Below are 18,085 nucleotides of genomic sequence, written 5' to 3'. Positions count from 1 at the left end.
ACCTAGGAGTCCAGGTCGGGCTCCGGACCGTGTCCGGTCGGCAATTCTCCAACGCGTATATAATTCTGCAATACCAAAGCAACAACAGCCCGATGGGTTGATTCTACCTAGGAATTTTTCAAAAGAATTTGCATGTTTTCCCCATTATGCTCTCACTTGCGCCGGCCAAGCCAAGGCCATGGGCGAAATGGCTAAAGGCGTCACTGAGCGCTTGCGCAACCCCCAATCTTTCTACAAGCACAGCCAGTACCCGTTCCCGTGATGGCCGGCCATTCCGGCTAGCTATTATTGGCTCCGGCCCGGCCGGATTCTATACGGCATACCGAGCCATGACCAAAATCCAGGGCGCCAAGGTCGACATGTACGAGGCACTGCCCGTCCCTTTTGGTCTGGTTCGCTTCGGTGTTGCGCCCGACCACCCGGAAGTGAAGAACTGCCAGGAGAAATTCGAGGAAGTAGCCTCCTTGCCCAACTTCACCTTCATCGGCAACGTTTCCGTCGGCACGCTCAGCGACCACCCGGACGGCGCCACCATCCCGCTGGCCAGCATCCTGCGCAACTACAACGCCGTCGTTTTCTCGTACGGCGCTTCCAAGGACCGCACGCTAAACATCCCCGGCGAGTCCACCCTCAAGGGCATCTACTCGGCCCGCGAGTTTGTGGGGTGGTACAACGGCCTGCCCGAGCACGCCGACCTCAACCCTGACCTGACCCAGGGCGACGAGGCCGTCATCATCGGCCAGGGCAATGTCGCGCTCGACGTGGCCCGCATGCTGCTCGAGGACGTTGACGTGCTGCGCAAATCCGACATTGCCGAGCACGCCATTGAGACTTTGTCCAAGAGCAAAATCAGGCGCGTCCACATTGTCGGCCGCCGCGGACCCATGCAGGCCGCTTTTACTATTAAAGAGATCCGCGAGCTCATGCGCCTGCCCAAAGTGGCGTTCCACCCCATCGACCGCTCTCTTGTGCCTGCCGACCCGGCCTCGCTGCCCCGCGCCCCGAGGCGGTTGATGGACATCCTCCTTAAGGGCTCGCCTACACCCGTCGCCTCACCATCATCACCCTCAACTACTGAACAACAAAAATCCTGGTCCCTCGACTTCCTCCTCGCCCCCAAATCCTTCTCCGCTCACCCCTCCAACTCCACCCAACTCTCCCACACCATCTTCTCCCGAACAACCCTCTCCCCCTCCCCGCTCGACCCGCAAGCCTACCCCCTCCTCACCTCCCCCGAACAAACCGTCCCAATCCCTTCCTCCGCGGCATTCCGCTCCATCGGGTACAAATCCGAGCCCCTGCCCGAATTCGCTCCCCTCGGCATCCCCTTCAACGAGCGGTGGGGCGTCATCAGCAACGATGGTCCTGGGGGCAGGGTATTCCACGAACAGCGCACGACAGACCGCGTTATGGAGTTTGCCACGTTCCCGGGACTGTACTGCGCGGGCTGGGTCAAGAGGGGTCCGAACGGTGTCATTGCGAGTACGATGGAGGATGCATTCGCTACTGCGGATGCCATCGCGGGGGATTGGCTTGGGGGTGGGGGGAGGTTTCTTAATGATGATCATGGGGATGGGGAGGTGAAAGGGTGGGAGGGGGTGAAGCAGGAGGTTGGAGGGGAGGAGGTGCTTAAGGGGAGGGTGGTGGATTGGGACGGGTGGAGGAGGATTGATCTGGCTGAGAGGGAACGGGGGAGGAAGGTGGGGAAAGAAAGGGAGAAGTTTACGAGGATTAGGGATATGCTCGCCGTGCTGGGGTGAGCGGTGTACACTGCTGTACAGTAATCCTGGTTGTGATAACTTTGTACAATTATTTGTTATATACCTAGATCTATGCCTTCTTTAGCTTCTCAGTCAGCTCTGGCACCTTGTCAAACAGGTCCCCCACCAACCCGACATCAGCCACCTGGAAGATGGGCGCATCCGCGTCCTTGTTGATGGCCGCAATCACCTTGCTATCCTTCATGCCCGCGAGATGCTGGATCGCCCCCGAGATGCCCACCGCCATGTACAGCTGCGGCGCCACCACCTTGCCCGTCTGGCCCACCTGCAAGCTGTTGTCGGCGTACCCGCTGTCGACAGCCGCGCGTGAGGCGCCCACGGCCGCCCCGAGCGAGTCGGCCAGCGGCAGCATAATCCTGTCAAACTCCTCCTTTGACTTCAACCCCCTCCCGCCCGACACGACCCTGCTCGCCGTTCCGAGGTCGGGCCGGTCCGACTTGGACAGGTCCTCCGACACCCACTCGGTCGGGCACTCCACCTTGGGGTCGACACCTTCTTCAATCGCCGCTGAGCCGCTGGCAACGGGCGCAGCGGGGAATGCAGTGCCGCGGATGGTCACTACCTTGATTGGATCCGACGACTCGACCGTGGCGATGGCGTTGCCCGCGTAGATGGGGCGAACAAACGTCTTGTCGTCCTCGATGGCGGTGGCATCGGAGATTTGCTGCACATCGAGCAGCGCGGCGACGCGCGGCATCAGGTTTTTCCCGAAGGCCGTGTGGGCCGCGATCACATGCGTGTAGCCGCCCTTTTTGATGTTTTCGACCAGCAGCGGGGCGTAGTTTTCGGGGAGGCCCTGTGCCGGTTCTTGTCAGTCATGGTAAACAAACATAAGGGAAAGAGCAATTAGTTTCCCCTGAGATGCTGACCTTCTCATATGCGCTGTTTTCCACGGCAACGATCTTCTCAACGCCCTCAACCTTGGCCGCCTCCTCAGCCACCGGCTTGATGTTGGCGCCGGCCACGAAGGCGTGGATTGAGCCGCCCAGCTTCTGTGCGGCCGTAATGGCGCTCAACGATCCCTGATTGAGCTTGCCGTCGCGCTGCTCGAGAACGGCGAGCGCCGAGAGTAATCGGCGGAAGGCAGGGTGGGATCTGGTAAACGGAGGAATTGTCGCATCTCGCAGTGTCGGGCGGGCGAGCGCCGTGAATACCCGGCGGCCGGCCGACAGCATGATTCTCAAGTCAAGGCAGTTTCTGGAGGATCTGGTGGTTGGCACAGGGTCTCGGTCAAGTCCCTCCTCAAGTCTTTTCAACTGCAGCTGCAACTGGTTACGTTCGGACAGTGACCCGGTGAGCGGGTTGCAGCGGTCCGAGGCTAGCTTCGGGCCTGCCTCACATGTCCCAGAATTGGCATGGGGTTCAAGGATAAGGCCGAGCACCGGAATGTGGAATTGTGGCGTTGCAGTACGGACACATTTGGCGAATGTGGCTGGTGGATTGCCGGTGACCCCACGTGACCTAACTTCCCGCTTGGACCAAGCCTTGGGCCATTGGCTGGTGCGCGGCAAGAGCTTCCTTCTGCTACACCAGCCAGCGCGCGAACATTTCTTGCAACGCGACGGATCACGAACCGCCCGAATTGCGACCCATCGCAACACACAGCTTCTTGCGCCGAACAGTCCTTTGACTCCATCTTGCATCCGTTCGCCATATCTTTGATTCAATTTTGACTGCTCGATACCCCTCGTGTGGAGACAGCTTGGATCTGCAGCGCAGTTCTGTTCCAGGCTGGCTCGAGGCCCCTGAACTTGGCGTCGTCCCCGGTTCCTCAGCCTCGCTGTCGTCGTCAACATGGATGAGAATTCGGTCAGCTACGGCACACCTACAAATGCCGCATCGCCCGGCGCGAACCCAATACTAGCACAGCCTCCTCTCCCTGAGGCAAAGGACCAAAATGAAGGCAGGTTTCCATTCCGTACCTAGCACTTCTTCTGTCTCGACATGCATTAACCCATCATCGCATCTAGACGTGCAAATGAGTGAGGGCCCTGGCCCGGCGATCAAGCAAGACAGCACTACTCCTGCGCCCGGTGCGATATCTGACAACCCGCTCGACGCGCCCGAAGGACCCCCCGCCGAGACTGCTGGCCAAGATGACGAGGAAATGGGCGACGCGCCAAAGAACGAGTCGGCACAGTCCGGCGGCGCCACTCGGACTGACGGCACCGGCGAGGTGAAGACCAAGGAGTTCATGGAGAATGCCGCGAGAGAACACCTGATTTCCCAGACACACGCTATTGTGCTCCCTAGCTACAGCACCTGGTTCGACATGAACACCATCCACAACATTGAGCGGAAAGCGCTGCCAGAGTTCTTCAACAACCGGAACCGAAGCAAGACACCTGCGGTATACAAGGACTACCGTGATTTCATGATCAACGCCTACCGGCTGAACCCGGTCGAGTACCTAACAGTCACTGCCTGCCGTCGGAATCTGGCCGGTGACGTCTGTGCCATTATGCGCGTGCATGCCTTCCTTGAGCAGTGGGGTCTAATCAATTATCAGGTGAATTGACGCAGCCTGTCATCGTCGTCTGCTGGGAGTATTGCTAACACCCGCTGTAGGTTGACGCTGAGCAACGGCCGTCCCATGTGGGTCCACCATTTACCGGCCACTTCAAGATTATCTGCGACACGCCCCGCGGCCTTCAGCCGTGGCAGCCGGCGGCCGACCCCGTCGTCTCCGAGGGCAAGCAAAACAAGGATACCGAGGCCAAGGCTAGCGCGACCCCAGCGCCCAAGAGCGAACTCAACTTGGAAGTCGGCCGCAATATCTACGAGGCTAACGCCAAGCTCAACAAGCTCAACAAGACCGACAGCAAGACCAACGGCGAGGCGCCGACAACTAACGGCGTGTCTGGCACGGATGACCTCACTAAGGCACCGATTGTCAAGATCAACTGTTTCAACTGCGGCACCGACTGCACCCGTATTTACTACCACAGCTCGCAGTCGCACCCCAACTCCAAGGTCAAGTATGACCTGTGTCCCAGCTGCTACCTTGAAGGGCGCCTGCCGGGCAACCAGACTAGCGCCCACTACACCCGCATGGAGAATCCCACCTACTCCTCCATCCTCGATAGGGACGCGCCGTGGAGCGATGCGGAGATTCTCCGGCTGCTCGAGGCGCTCGAGCGCTACGACGAGGATTGGGGCGAGATTGCCGAGTATGTAGGCACCCGGACGCGCGAGGAATGCGTGCTCCAATTCTTGCAGCTCGACATCGAGGACAAGTATCTCGAATCCGAGAAAGTAGAGGCCCCCATCGGGCTGCAAATGCTCGGCAGCCACGGCGGTCAGCTGCCCTTTAGCCAAACAGACAATCCGGTCATGTCTGTGGTGGGCTTCCTAGCCAGTCTTGCGGATCCCGCTAGTACAGCGGCTGCCGCCAATAAGTCGGCCGAGCTCCTGAAGCAGACCCTGCGCAACAAGCTCGAGCACAGCACGCAGGCCGACGCCAGCCAGGCTAACGGCAAGGGCAAAGAGAAGGAGGGCGGGGACACCATGGAGGTAGACATACGGCAGGACGTCACGACTACGACCACAACGACAACTACGACGACAACAACCACAAGCACCTCCGCCTTAGCGAGCATCCCGCTAGCCGCCATGGGGGCACGAGCCGGGGGGTTGGCATCCCACGAGGAACGTGAAATGACACGCCTCGTATCGGCAGCCGTCAATGTCACGCTCGAGAAGATGGAGCTCAAGCTGAAGTACTTCAACGAGATGGAGTCCATCCTGCAGGCGGAGCGGCGCGAGCTGGAGCGCGCACGGCAGCAACTGTTTTTGGACCGGCTCGCCTTCAAGCGGCGCGTCCGCGAAGTTCAGGACAAGCTCCGGCAGGCCGTGTCGGTAGGCGGAGACCAGGGCCTGCGTATGGCGCAGGACGTCATGACGGACACGGACCGCATGACGTTCCACCCCGCGCCGCCCGCCGGCGCCGTGCAGCCGCTCAGCGCCGAGGGACAGATCAAGAGCTACGAGGCCTAGGTGGCGCGTGAGGGGGTTCTGGAAGGCGAGGTGCCCCTTTGGAAGCGGTCTAGGTTTTGATAGACCATGTACCGGTCCGCATGGGTTTTGATCCGAGTCAGTACCCCTAGGCTTTTGTTTGTTTCTTTCTATCTGGGCGTTGGGGGGAGGGGGTTTGGGTTTGAGAATTTGATGGGGGCTTTATTTAGTCACTTGGTGATGTGGAAGCAACCATAACCATGCTGTATGAAAAGGACGGGAGAGGTCTGGCTTTCTCTTCGCTGTACCAAATCAATCAAGTTCCGTAGCGGCAGGGTTGGTATCTGGGATGGGTTTGGGCTCTGAAGCAAGACACTGAACTGGCTACGGAGTGGGCTCGTGGCAAGTGTAGTGCGACGCAGGTTAATGTACACGTATTTCTGTTGACTGGGGCATTTGACATCTGTGTGGCCGTTGTTTGCACTTGATCACCGAGGTATTACAGGGTAAAGGTAGCGTGCTGGTAGAAAAATAAGAGGAAAAAGAAAAAGTCAACTGACGGAAGTGGGGTTCGAACCCACGCTCTCTCTCGAGAAGAGGATAAACTCAAGCAGGAAGAAAACTTAAGTCCTCCGCCTTAACCACTCGGCCATTCCGCCTTTAGCTATCTCAAAAGTTGCGTGGTTGGGTGCTATCAGCCGCAGATGTGTGGGTGCTTGTGGTGGCTGGGTTGCGTCGAATGGTGTTCGGGTCAAAGTGTGGACGTGGAGAGGAGCCGAGAGATGTGGCTAGTGGAAAGTAAGAGAACCTAGGTGTATCACCAGAATTGAGTATAGTCTAGCGTAGACCTATGGTTATTTTTATTTTGAATCAGTTGCACAAAGGATGCTTCGCAACTGGTATGGAAGGGAAGAGCAAACGTGGGTTAGGGGCAACATGGTTTGACATGTGAAGACCCTTTCCGGAACGGTGGGCGGCAGCTTAAAATCATCCATCCATTCCGCTCACCCGCAATCCACCCGTTGCGCCGGTCGTTGGGTGCACAAGACAGCTGGGCGCAGCCAGCGACGTCAGATGTGGCGTGTCAGCAGTCCCTGACCATACATGGACACAACCACTCGGAATGTCATCGATAGGTTACTTGTAGGGGCCTATGATGCACAAAGGGAGTTCGAGGGGAATTGGCGGGGCTGACTTGCTGGAACTCTAGCGTAAAGTTAGTTACCCCACGGCAGCTGCCACAGCAGTGGGGTCATGCTGAACTCTAATGACGGCAAATAGCCTCGGCTCGACGGGACTCGCTCGGCAACGATTCACCCATCCACACTTCGATTGTACCAGTAACTCTCCAATTGAACCCCTACAGTAATTGCAAGACTGCTGCGACTCGGGACGAACACTCGGACCTTGAACAAGTGCCTAGGCTGGTCGCACGGCATTTGAGCAAATAAGGACCGACCCTGCTCCGCCAAACCCTTGGAACCTTCCTCGGCTTTGCTGTGCCCACAGTGCCCTGCGGGTTCCAGTGAATTCCAGACTTCGTGTCTTCTGTGATCTCATCCATCTACACTTTTCTCCCTTCCCCTCTCATTTCCTTTTTCCTTTCGACTCAAGTCCTTAGAATTCGGGACGCTGGGATGTTGGCCGCGATCGCACGAACAGAGGCTCGGTCTCCCGCTCTTCGAAATCTGCTTTCCATGCAGACCAAGACTCCGCTGGTTCGTCTCCCCTCTGTTCCTCCGACTCACCATGGCCGATATTTGATGTCCATCAAGAAGATTGGTACTGACAGATGCGCTGCAGAGAATAACAGCCATGGCCCCGGCGAGCAGACGCAACAATAGCTCCCTCCCGCCGGGCTATGTCGAGGATAAGTCAAAGGGGCCGATGCTCCGCTTCCAGGACTCGCTTCCGCGGCTGCCAGTGCCAACACTAGAGGAGACGGCCAGCCGGTACCTCAGGACTCTCAAGCCGCTACTCACACCCAAAGAGCTTGAAGCCAGCACCAAGGCGGTGCAGGAGTTCATCGCGCCCAACGGTCCCGGCCGGAAACTGCAGGAGAAGCTAATAGCTCGCCGGGAGGACCCCAAGATCAAGAACTGGCTGTACGAGTGGTGGAACGATGCGGCCTACCTCAGCTACCGCGACCCCGTTGTGCCCTACGTGAGCTACTTCTATTCATACCGCGATGACCGCCGCCGGCGCGACCCGGCCAAGCGCGCCGCCGCCATCTCGACCGCCGTGCTCGAGTTCAAGAAGCAGGTTGACCAGGGCACGCTCGAGCCCGAGTACATGAAGAAGCTGCCCATCTGCATGGACAGCTACAAGTGGATGTTCAACGCCAGCCGCGTGCCCGCCAAGCCCGCCGACTACCCAGTCAAGTTCGACCCTGCCCAGAACAAGCACATCCTCGTCGTCCGCAAGAACCAGTTCTTCAAGATCCCGCACGAGGTCGCCGGCCAGCAGTTGAACACGGCTGAGCTCGAGCAAGCCTTCCGCCGCGTCTACGAGCTGGCCGGCCAACGCGTCCCGGCCGTCGGCGCCCTTACCTCGGAGAACCGCGACGTGTGGACCGATGCGCGCGCAGTACTGCTCTCAGCCGACCCGTCCAACGCCAAGGCGCTCGAGGCCATCGAGTCGGCCTCGTTCGTCGTCTGCCTGGACGACGCCAGCCCCGTGACGCTCGAGGAGCGCGCGCACGCTTACTGGCACGGCGACGGGCAGAACCGGTGGTACGACAAGCCGCTGCAGTTCATCGTCAACGACAACGGCACGGCGGGCTTCATCGGCGAGCACAGCATGATGGACGGCACTCCGACGCACCGGCTCAGCGACTACGTCAACGACGTCATCTTCAACAACAAGCTCGACTTTTCCGACCCCAACGTGCGCTCCAACCTCCCCGAGCCCCAGGCCGTCCGGTTCGTCGTCACCAAGGAGGTCCAGGACGAGATCGACCGCGCCGTGCGAGATTTCAACAACGTCCTCGCGCAGCACCAGCTCGCCGTGCAGGCGTACCAAGGCTACGGCAAGGGCCTGATCAAAAAGTTCCGCTGCTCCCCCGACGCCTACGTGCAAATGATCATCCAGCTGGCCTACTTCAAGATGTTTGGCAAGAACCGCCCCACGTACGAGTCGGCCGCCACGCGGCGGTTCCAGCAGGGGCGCACCGAGACGTGCCGCTCCGTCTCGGAGGAGAGCGTCGCCTGGTGCCGCGCCATGGCCGACGAGTCGGTCGACAATGAGCACCGGGTGGCCCTCTTCCGAAAGGCGATCGACGCCCACCTCGAGTACATCTCCGCCGCATCAGACGGAAAGGGCGTCGATCGCCACCTGTTCGGCCTCAAGCGTCTGCTTGAGCCCGGCCAGGAGGTGCCGTCGCTCTACAAGGACCCTGCCTATGCCTATTCGAGTTCGTGGTACCTCTCCACCAGCCAGCTGAGCTCCGAGTACTTTAATGGGTATGGCTGGAGCCAGGTTATTGATGACGGGTTTGGCATTGCGTATATGATTAATGAGAATAGGTTGGTCTTTCTGTCCCCTTTTTATTTCAATGAATAGCCGCTAATGTATTTTCTGCAACAGCCTCAACTTCAACATCGTTTCCAAGGGCCAGGGGTCTGACAGGATGAGCTTCTACATCAACGAGGCGGCTGGCGATATCCGCGACATGCTGATGCCGACGCTTGAGGCGCCCAAGGCCAAGCTCTAAGTGTTTTCCAAGGCGTCTTTCGCGTTCTTGTCGGTCGGGTGCTGTTCTCCGGATTGGCACTAAAAATAAAACCTTGCTGCGATATATAGACATTGTTGTCGTCTTGGGATAGCAAGCATGGCTGTTGTTTGTCTCTTGGGGTCACGCATGTATTTTGGCCGAGCTTGCTTGTATGATCTTTGCTTGCGAGGGGGATCTCATGTGGGCTCCAAGAGAGTCTGTACATATATTTTATAGCCTGATACTATTGTATACTGTAAATACCCTGCTGGTATCTTTGGAATGTGGATTCCATGCAGTTGTTGATGCCTCTGAACGTCTTGTCTGTCAGTAATCCCTCTCGCTCTCTCGCTCTCCTTTGCATACACCTATAGTCTAGTACGCAAGAAAACGAGATCTGCTTGCCTATACAAGTCCCAAGTCCCAACTCCCTCGCCTTCAACTTACACATCACTCTCTTGCCCACTGGCCTTCTCCTTACCACCCCTCGACTGACACTTCGCTTCCCACTCGCTAGATCCCATCCAATTACCCCCCAGCACCTACACTAGTCGAAAGCACACCACCCGCTCAACCGGCATGCGAAACAATCTCATTAACCACATCCCCCTTCTCCTCATCAAACCACGAACAAATCTGCCCCGGTAGCGCAATCTCCTTGTAATCACCATCCTCACCAGCTATCACATTAAGGTTAATCCCCGCCGACTTGCTCGAAAAGACGCGCGTGGCAGAGCTCTCCTTGGAAAGATAGACCTGCGCGCCATCGACCTGGTCCATGAGCACCGTGGGGATGGTGCCCAGGACCTGCAGGGCAAAATTCGCGCTCTTGACCACGTCGACTGTCGACACCAGCGAATCGACGACGAGCGACAAGCGGGAGGTGTTTTCGACCGTCACGGCGTTGGCTTTGCCTTTGAGGATGATGGTTGTGTTGGTGCATTTGGAGATGAGGAGGGAGTGGGAGAGGGAGACGTCGATTTCGAGGGGGGAGGTGGGGGAGTCAAAGTTTTCCTGTTCAAGGAAGGAGAGTTAGAAAGGGGGGTAGAGAAAAGGGGAAGGGGAGGAGGAGTGAGTGCATACGATTGTCCACTTGTTTCCCTCGAGCTCCTTCTTGGGCGGCTTCTTGACCCGCATGCTTTCAGGCTTGGGCTTCTTGCCTGGCGCGGGGCTCTTTCCGCGGACGGCGCTCGAGTTCTCGGGGACGGTGGAGCCCGCGCGTAGGGACGGGTTCTTGTGCGTCATTTCGGACTTGTCGACTTTTCTGAGCCCTTTGGTGACTGCCTCGCCCTTGTTGAGCTCCGCAAAGACGGCGTTGAAGCCCGCGGCGGGACCGGGCTCGGGCTTTTGCTCGTTGATCTTGAGGACCGGAGGCGGGCCAGGCGGAGGGGGCGGAGGAGGAGGGGGCGCGCCGCCAGAAGCGGGGGCCGGTGTGGTTGACGCGGCAGAAGACAGGGCCTTGGCTACCTCGGCCGCGGGCTGCCCCTTGGGATTCCACGGGATGCCGTTGGGGAAGTAGTTTTTCACATAGTCGGCGAGATCGCGGAAGATCTGGTAGTAAGCTTTCACCCATTCAACCTGCCGGTCATCCCTTGAGTCAAAGTCAGCGCGGCTGCGGCCAAATATCCTTCTCAACGTGCTCACTTGTTCTTGTTCGCCGTGAGGATCTTGTTGCCAAAGAACTGGGCGGACCCGAGGCTCTCCTCGACATGCTTAAACGGCCTCGCGTCGATGGTCACCCAAGCCAAGGCGAGGATGCTCTCAGCCACGGTGGCTAGGTTGTCGTAGACCGGCGAGCCTCGGTTCGAGTCCTTGATGTTACCGACGGCGGCCATGAGGTCGCCGATGGGCTTGACGAGATCCTGGAAGACTGACATGTCGGCGCCAGACATGTCGGGCTTCTTGGCTTTCGTGGTTATGAGCAGGAATTTGCGCTGCTCTTTGAATCCCTGGACGACCTTGGCCGCCTGCTCGGCAACCAGACCACCGATAGCATTGCTGATTTTGGCCCAATTCTCGACGGATTGGCTGATGAAGTTGTCGAATTCTTCGATCGATTCGGGGAGCGGCTCAGGAGGAGCGACGGGGGCAGGCGGCGCCGGGGCTGGTGGTGCCGGAGCTGGAGGAGCAGGAGTAGGCGCAGAAGACACGGGAGCAGGGGGCAGCGTCTGCTGGAGCGCCGGGACGGCCTGGGGCAGTTCGAATGTTGACTGGGCTATATCCTCGAGACGTGATGTGGCAGCTTCGAGCCTGTTGTCCTTAGTCAGTACCGTGTTGCGCGCTTTGCGCCGGCGTGGATGACGGCGCGGAATGATGCGCAACATGCCCGTGCCGTAGTACGGGAACAGGCCGAGTTACACACCTCTTAATGAGCGTCGTCAAGTTATGCATCGAGTTGGTGGCCATGTTGGGCAGCGTCCAAAGAGAGTTGATCCAAAGAGCAGCAACTGGAAAGGAGTGACGGGCTGGTGTATCCGTAGACACGCAACTAATGTGAGCCTTTTCAGCCAAATAAAAAAATTCTGCCTATAAGTGCTTGCGTCTTGCGGACCAAACGAAGTAGAAGTCGACGGTAGATTGGCGATCAGGCTACGTACGACTTGGAGATCCAAGGAGCCGCCAAAACATGCATCAAGAGCTCAGACAGGCAGCGCAACTTGGGATGGAAGTTTCATGGAACCCCTGAAGCTGCGGCCGACCCGATGAAGCTCGCTGGAGCTCTCGTTACAGTGGGGCGCTGCCCTAATTTTGTCCAATCATCGCTTCGCTTGGGCCTAGGATGATTGTCCACCTAGGACCAAGCCCGTCTTGAGTTCTTGACTTTCTGCCCCTGTGGTTGAATGGTTCCTCCTCTACCTTAGGCTGGACTCAGGATAGAGAATTCACCCTGCTGCTTTTTAAAGGGTAAATAGTGTGCTCCATAGTAAAATGGAGTAACGCCGAAGGTGCCAATGGAAAGATGAGAATTGTAGCGCTATCTGTCCATATCTGAGGCACGTTACTAACGTATGTAAGTACATACAAGTGCCTAACCTCTGGACTTGTGCCTTAGTTGCACCAGGCTTCACCTCCTCCAGCAACACATGCAATTCTGTCTGCAAGACACCCGATCCGATCAAGCTGTTGCAATGCAGTGCTGCAGCCCAAAGACAGGCCAACCACTTGAGTTCACAGGCGTGTAACAGCTCCCAATCAGGGGCTTGTGGCGTATCTGCCTCACCGTCGTTAGCGGTTTATCAGCCAGTCAAATCCAGTCACTGTGTGGCATGAGTTGCCCGGTTTCATTTACATAATCCGGGTTGTAAGGTAGGTAGGTAAACAACTTCATGGCTTTACTTCACTTCATCTCTTCTTCTCTGGCACTCTCTTGAGTTATATCCTTACCTCTCAAACAGAACATAACATAGTCGGGTGGCCGAGGGAAATAAAGGCCTGTTAGCAAGTATCGACATGGGTCCGGCGCCGGACGTGGACGCCGACGTCTGGGCCCCGGCCGCTGTGGAGGCGGGCCGGGAGGGAGACGGGATTCCTGAGGACCAGGAAATTGATTTTGTGACCCTCGGCATGTTTATCATAGGTAGGTCCGGTTACAATCATTCATACCACTTTTCACTGCAGGACGAGAGAGGAAATGCGAATTCTCATTCCGTTGCAATAACCTCCACCCTATCCGAGTGAGTATCAACACCGCAGACTAACACCCTCCCAGATGAAATTGAATTCCCTCCCCCCAAGCCCCCAGTCCGGGACGTGCCAGGGGGCGCCGGGACCTACTCCGCGCTGGGGGCACGCCTCTTCTCACCTCCACCCTCCTCCAAAACCGTCGGCTGGATCGTCGACCAAGGCTCCGACTTCCCTCCCTCCCTCACAGAGCTCATCACCAGCTGGCAAACCTCAGCCTTATTCCGCCACGACCCCTCGCGACTCACCACACGGGGCTGGAACGGCTACGTCTCCCCCACCTCCGAGCACCGCTCATTCCGCTACACAACACCCAAAAAGCGCCTCACCGCCGCCGACCTAACCGACACCCCCTTACTACAGGCCAAAGCAATCCACCTGATCTGCTCACCCCTCCGCTGCCAGGAGCTCACGACCGACCTGCTGCGCCGGCGGAAACAGGCGTATCTGGCAAACCCATCCAACGACCCAGACGCGTACACCCGGCCGTGGATTGTGTGGGAGCCAGTCCCGGACTGCTGCACGCCCGACCAGCTGCTCAACTGCACCAACACCCTGCCGCTGGTCGATGTCTGCTCGCCTAATCATGCAGAGCTGGTCAACGGGTTCATGGGCATGGCTCCCACACCCACCCCTGAGTCAAATAGTAGTGAAGAAATGCGCGCCGCCGTGGAGACCGCTTGCGAGCAGCTCCTCGCCAGCATGCCGCTGCAGAGCTACACGCTGGTGGTGCGCGCGGGGAAGGAAGGGTGTTTCGTGGCGCGCAATGGGGGGCGAAAGAAAAAAGTGGGCGATGCTGGGGGTGGTAAAAGGAAGAAAGGAGTAGGAGGGGGCAAGAAGGCTGAGTACGTGCGCGGCGGACTGCAGCCGGACACGGACATGGAGGCGCTCTTTGCGGGCCTGCTGCAGGACGAGGAAGGACATGTTGCCCGGGAGGAGATTGAGGTTGATCCCGGGTTGGAGAAGTGGGTGAGGGCTTATTATTATCATGATGATGATCGTGCTAATAGTAATGATGGGGATGGTGATGAACGGGGTGAAAGGATAAGAGGAAAGGTGGTTGATCCCACTGGCGGGGGGAATACCTTCCTCGGCGCCCTGGCTGTTGCCCTGGCGCGCGGCAAGTCGATCGAGGAGGCCTGTGTTTGGGGGAATGTAGCGGCGAGCTTCGCCATTGAGCAGGTTGGCTTGCCGGTGCTAGGGGTGGATGAGGAGGGCCGGGAGACGTGGAATGGGGTGAGGGTGGAAGACCGGCTGCGGGAGTACCAGGAGAGTTTGTGAGCCGAGTCAGCCGTTATGGCGGCATGGTTGATAATGGGGATATTGGATAATCAGAACATGTCTAGAGGGTTGGATAAGCCGCAGCGATAGACCTGCTTTGGATAGACGTCACACTAGATGACTGAATGATAGGACTATGTGCCGCAAACAATAGCACATTGGATCTATCCTTCATCAGCGCTTACTTCATCAGCCATCTACTTGCTACCCGCAGCAACGGAATAAACTAGGTACCAATGATCCCAAACCATCCGTTGAAGTCTTACCCGTCAAAATGCAAACAAACGCCTCATCTGCTGTGACCCGTCCATAGTAGTAAACCCTCAATGATACCGACACGCAAACCCAATAACAATCCATGTCCTCACTAAATCTTATACACCAAATCCCCATCCGTGTACCTGCACACCAAAACGTTAGCAATCACCAGACCACCACCAGCAGGGATTACATCGCATCAAGGACAAGGGGCAAACTCACATAATCTGATTCCTCGCATCCATCTCTTTAAGCGCCTTGATAGCCTCGTCCCTCGCAAACGCCCCACCGTTGGCACTCCCCACCTTGCGATTGACCGCCTCAATCAGCTCGCCCACCTCTGCCGCGTCGTCCTCAAACAGCGGCGTGCTGAGCAGCTGGCCGAGTGCGCGGCGGAACACTTCGAGGCGCTGCTCGCTGATCCGAGGTCCGTCCTCGTCCTCGTCGTCACCATCTTCGACGGTGAGGTTAGCTGCGCGAGAGGCCAAGGCGGAAGCCTCATCGTCTCTAGTTGTTGTTGCCTGGGATTCGGTCTGGGTGCGGAGCTGGGATGCCGGGACCGAAGAGGCGAAGGATGGTTGGGAGGAGGAAGAGGCGGCGGCGGCTGTGCGTGTGGTGCGCGTCGCCCGCCTTGGCGTGGCGTCATATATGTTCTCCTCCTCCTCCTCCTCCTCCCGCTCTTCTCCGTCCGCCCCCGTGCCGTCGACGTCGCCATCCGGTGTGCTGGCTGCCGCTACTCCTCCTCCGCGCCCGTTGCGGCGACCGTTGCGCTGCGCAGCGCGCGTCGACCGCGTGCTGCGCGCTGCCGTGCTACTGCGTGCGGCGGTGCCGTTCCTTTCATCGCCGTCCGAGTCGTCATCGCTGGAGCTGCTGTCCTCGTCTACGTCCTCGAGCGGGCGCGTCTTTCTCCGCTTCTTGCGCGACCCGTCCTCAACGACTTCCTTGAACAGCGCGAAGCGAAGGATCGACTCGGCCGCGGCGGCGTCCCGCTCCTCGACACGGTTGGAAAGCCGTGCCTTAGCATGAGCCGTCGCGAGACGGATCAGAGTCTCGAGCGTACGCACGGTCATGGGGCTCGTCTTGCGCTGATTGCTTTCCATGTCGTCGTTGCGCAGGCCGACATAGATGTCGGCGATGCGGTCTGCCGCCTCTTGGGTCAGGACGGGCTTGATGCGTGTCTTCGCGTACTGGATGTACTTCTTCATAAAGGGGATGCTCAACACCTCGGGCTTCTTGTTGGCGCCCCGCCCCGTGCCCTTGACACCCGCGTGAAGCATCGCGTCGTACTTCTCGTACACTTCGGTCGGCCGCTGCGTGTCGGCCTGCTGGTTAAGCGCCACGTTGAGCGCCTGGCCCGCGTTCTCCCGGACCGGCGCGCCGTCCTCGGTGCCGGGCTGGCGGTACCTGTGCATCCGCAGCACATGCTCCGAGACCTGACGGTCCCTGGTGTCTTCAATGTCGTCTGTGACGACAAATAAGAGATCGAAACGTGACAGCAGGGAATCGGGAAGAGCAATGTTCTTGTGCGGGTCCTTGTGCGTGTCGTACTGGCCAAAGATGGGGTTGGCGGCGGCGATCACGCTACAGCGGGCATTGAGGGAAGTGTGGATGCCGGCTTTCGCAATCGTCACAGTCTGCTGCTCCATCACTTCGTGGATAGCGACTCGGTCGATATCCGACATCTTGTCAAACTCGTCTATGCAGACGACTCCACGGTCGGCCATGACCATGGCGCCAGCTTCGAGACGACGTTCTCCGGTCTCCTTGTCGGAGGTTACGGCGGCTGTCAGACCGACCCCCGAGGAGCCGCGGCCGGTCGTGGCAATGGCCAAGGGAGCCGTGTTGAGCACAAAGCGAAGCAACTGAGACTTGGCGGTGGACGGGTCGCCAACCATCAGGATGTTGATGTCACCTCTGAGATGTGTGCCATTCTCCAAGTTCTTTTCCATCCCTCCGAGAAGCATAAGAAGGATGGCTTTCTTGATGTATTCATGGCCGTAGATACTTGGAGCAAGAGACTGCGATAGCAGGTCAAACAGCTTGGGCTTCTTGGCAATCTTGTTGATGTTCCGAATATCCGTGTCGGTAATCGTGGCGGTTGCAACCCCGCCGCCAGACTTGGTGGACAGCAACACTACGTTGTTCGCTAGCAAGACCGTCTTGAACAGGGCGCTATTGTGATTTGTGTTCCTGTTGCCGAGGGTCCTGTAGATGCCCACGAGCTGGACGCGATCGCCTGGCTTGACCTTGTCAACCAGGTCATCGTCGAGAATCACGTCGACGCCGCGAGGCAACTGGCCTGCGGGGGCTCGCTCGGGCATCTCCTGGATTGAAATGGTCTGGTGATCCCGGTAGGTGCACAGCCCGTACTCGGTCAGCAAGGGATTACCGGCGTCGTCTTCCTGGGGGTACACGCTCGACGTCGTGACGCCGTTGGTCATGGTCTGATCGCGATACTCCCTAAAGTGGAAGATATTCCTGGCTTCGTTGTAATGCACGCTCTTGACGACCTTGGGGCGGATCAGAGAGCAGCGTGTGACGATGCCCTCAATGGAAACCATGCTGTTCAGATGCTGCGATGACAGGGTCCGCGGGTTGCAGGCGTTGAGGCCGAAGCTGCCGGCCCACGCACAGTAGTACAGAACATCAGGATCTGTTTGGTCTGGCCTGGCTTGGGGCAATGTCTTGACAATCTCCTTGAGTGCGTGGTTGAAGGCTAGTGTGTACTCGAACGGGTCGTTAAGCAGCCCGTCGGCCATTTCGGGGTTGTGGTCGCGGACATGATCGATATTAACGACGAGTCTGCGAAGGTTCTTTTGGAGCATCAAAATGATATCGGCTCTGTAACTCCGTGCATGTTGATCGTCTGCAGTGAAGTAGAATAATGCCGTCAGCAATGTAATCCAAGGCTTCCCGAAAAATCAAAAGCGAAGCGATAGAATGTTCGTACGGGGATCCAGAAACTCCAAAGCCTGGCGCGCGCGGTCGCGCGCCGCCTCATCGCGCAGCATCAAACTATCCATGATGCTGTATTCTGCGTATTCTGCGCAGAGAGATCTGAAGGAAGGGAGAGAAAAGACAAAAGTTTGTCGGCTAGCCAGCCAAAGCGAATGTTGGGAACGGGAGACACTGGACAGTTGTGGGGAGGGGAATTGAGAAAACGCGTCTGACGCGAGAGTCGCGTCTTTGGCGCGCTACCCCTGATAATTGTTTAATTGATGGCAGAATAAGCTGCCCCACTCCGTTGGCTTACAAGCGTTGCTCACCGCTTTCCGTTTACGCTACCTACTGTGAACTTTACGAGCTTACCTATGGAATCCAACGTCTTGTGCCTGTCTAACACCTGCCTCCTCTCAATCTCTTCATTCTGCTGTTCTCTATCAGAACTTCTGCGAGCACCGATTCCCTGCGTTAGGCT

The 18,085-nt window shown here is 57.9% G+C and overlaps 7 protein-coding genes and 1 non-coding gene across 8 annotated transcripts; 4 read left to right on the top strand and 4 right to left on the bottom strand.

Moving 5' to 3' along the window:
- Nucleotide 1: 1 nt before the first annotated feature.
- N656DRAFT_758501 (NADPH:adrenodoxin oxidoreductase-like protein) lies at nucleotides 2–1,760 on the top strand (the record flags this gene model as incomplete). Its single annotated transcript, XM_064813179.1, has 1 exon — nucleotides 2–1,760. The coding sequence occupies exon 1, from the start codon at nucleotides 147–149 to the stop codon at nucleotides 1,758–1,760; it is 1,614 nt and encodes a 537-aa protein (XP_064667515.1). The 5' UTR covers nucleotides 2–146.
- A 32-nt stretch (nucleotides 1,761–1,792) lies between these two features.
- N656DRAFT_782399 (electron transfer flavoprotein, alpha subunit) lies at nucleotides 1,793–3,105 on the bottom strand. The gene is made up of 2 exons (XM_064815759.1): nucleotides 2,651–3,105; nucleotides 1,793–2,577 (listed from the first exon to the last, which is right to left on the bottom strand). The coding sequence occupies exons 1-2, from the start codon at nucleotides 2,954–2,956 to the stop codon at nucleotides 1,831–1,833; spliced, it is 1,053 nt and encodes a 350-aa protein (XP_064667514.1). The 5' UTR covers nucleotides 2,957–3,105; the 3' UTR covers nucleotides 1,793–1,830.
- A 470-nt stretch (nucleotides 3,106–3,575) lies between these two features.
- On the top strand, nucleotides 3,576–5,777 carry N656DRAFT_715076 (SWI/SNF complex-like protein; the record flags this gene model as incomplete). Its single annotated transcript, XM_064812025.1, has 3 exons — nucleotides 3,576–3,699; nucleotides 3,752–4,290; nucleotides 4,350–5,777. 3 exons carry the CDS (start codon nucleotides 3,576–3,578, stop codon nucleotides 5,775–5,777), a joined length of 2,091 nt encoding a protein of 696 aa, XP_064667513.1.
- Nucleotides 5,778–6,291: 514 nt separating this feature from the next.
- N656DRAFT_t115 lies at nucleotides 6,292–6,394 on the bottom strand. Its single transcript has one exon. It is a non-coding gene; the product is annotated as a tRNA-Leu (tRNA).
- A 1,156-nt stretch (nucleotides 6,395–7,550) lies between these two features.
- Nucleotides 7,551–9,447, top strand: N656DRAFT_715123 (acyltransferase ChoActase/COT/CPT; the record flags this gene model as incomplete). Its single annotated transcript, XM_064812029.1, has 2 exons — nucleotides 7,551–9,259; nucleotides 9,321–9,447. The coding sequence occupies 2 exons, from the start codon at nucleotides 7,551–7,553 to the stop codon at nucleotides 9,445–9,447; spliced, it is 1,836 nt and encodes a 611-aa protein (XP_064667512.1).
- A 570-nt stretch (nucleotides 9,448–10,017) lies between these two features.
- N656DRAFT_770630 (uncharacterized protein) lies at nucleotides 10,018–11,853 on the bottom strand (the record flags this gene model as incomplete). Its single annotated transcript, XM_064813789.1, has 4 exons — nucleotides 10,018–10,461; nucleotides 10,531–11,038; nucleotides 11,092–11,697; nucleotides 11,810–11,853. 4 exons carry the CDS (start codon nucleotides 11,851–11,853, stop codon nucleotides 10,018–10,020), a joined length of 1,602 nt encoding a protein of 533 aa, XP_064667511.1.
- Nucleotides 11,854–12,727: 874 nt separating this feature from the next.
- N656DRAFT_736885 (Ribokinase-like protein) lies at nucleotides 12,728–14,554 on the top strand. Its single transcript, XM_064812733.1, has 2 exons — nucleotides 12,728–13,024; nucleotides 13,157–14,554. Exons 1-2 carry the CDS (start codon nucleotides 12,898–12,900, stop codon nucleotides 14,407–14,409), a joined length of 1,380 nt encoding a protein of 459 aa, XP_064667510.1. The 5' UTR covers nucleotides 12,728–12,897; the 3' UTR covers nucleotides 14,410–14,554.
- On the bottom strand, nucleotides 14,505–17,820 carry N656DRAFT_782394 (MCM-domain-containing protein). Its single transcript, XM_064815758.1, has 3 exons — nucleotides 17,618–17,820; nucleotides 14,890–17,533; nucleotides 14,505–14,810 (listed from the first exon to the last, which is right to left on the bottom strand). The coding sequence occupies exons 1-3, from the start codon at nucleotides 17,688–17,690 to the stop codon at nucleotides 14,777–14,779; spliced, it is 2,751 nt and encodes a 916-aa protein (XP_064667509.1). The 5' UTR covers nucleotides 17,691–17,820; the 3' UTR covers nucleotides 14,505–14,776.
- Between the last annotated feature and the right edge of the window lie 265 nt (nucleotides 17,821–18,085).

Source organism: Canariomyces notabilis, assembly GCF_033297395.1.
Source record: "Canariomyces notabilis strain CBS 508.74 unplaced genomic scaffold N656scaffold_22, whole genome shotgun sequence".
NCBI classification, from domain to species: Eukaryota; Fungi; Ascomycota; class Sordariomycetes; order Sordariales; family Chaetomiaceae; genus Canariomyces; species Canariomyces notabilis.
The sequence above is the reverse complement of the archived record's forward strand: the minus strand, read 5'-3'. Positions and strand labels throughout refer to the sequence as shown.

Excerpts from the sequence above, each read along its gene's own strand:
- N656DRAFT_782399 (XM_064815759.1), bottom strand. The coding sequence starts at position 2,956 with ATGCTGTCGGCCGGCCGCCGGGTATTCACGGCGCTCGCCCGCCCGACA. Across the intron at positions 2,578-2,650 it reads AAAACAGCGCATATGAGAAG|GGCCTCCCCGAAAACTACGC; the intron begins GTCAGCATCTCA and ends GAACCGGCACAG.
- N656DRAFT_736885 (XM_064812733.1), top strand. The coding sequence starts at position 12,898 with ATGGGTCCGGCGCCGGACGTGGACGCCGACGTCTGGGCCCCGGCCGCT. Across the intron at positions 13,025-13,156 it reads CCTCGGCATGTTTATCATAG|ATGAAATTGAATTCCCTCCC; the intron begins GTAGGTCCGGTT and ends ACACCCTCCCAG.
- N656DRAFT_782394 (XM_064815758.1), bottom strand. The coding sequence starts at position 17,690 with ATGGATAGTTTGATGCTGCGCGATGAGGCGGCGCGCGACCGCGCGCGC. Across the intron at positions 17,534-17,617 it reads TTTGGAGTTTCTGGATCCCC|ACGATCAACATGCACGGAGT; the intron begins GTACGAACATTC and ends ACTTCACTGCAG. Across the intron at positions 14,811-14,889 it reads GATGCGAGGAATCAGATTAT|GTACACGGATGGGGATTTGG; the intron begins GTGAGTTTGCCC and ends TTTGGTGTGCAG.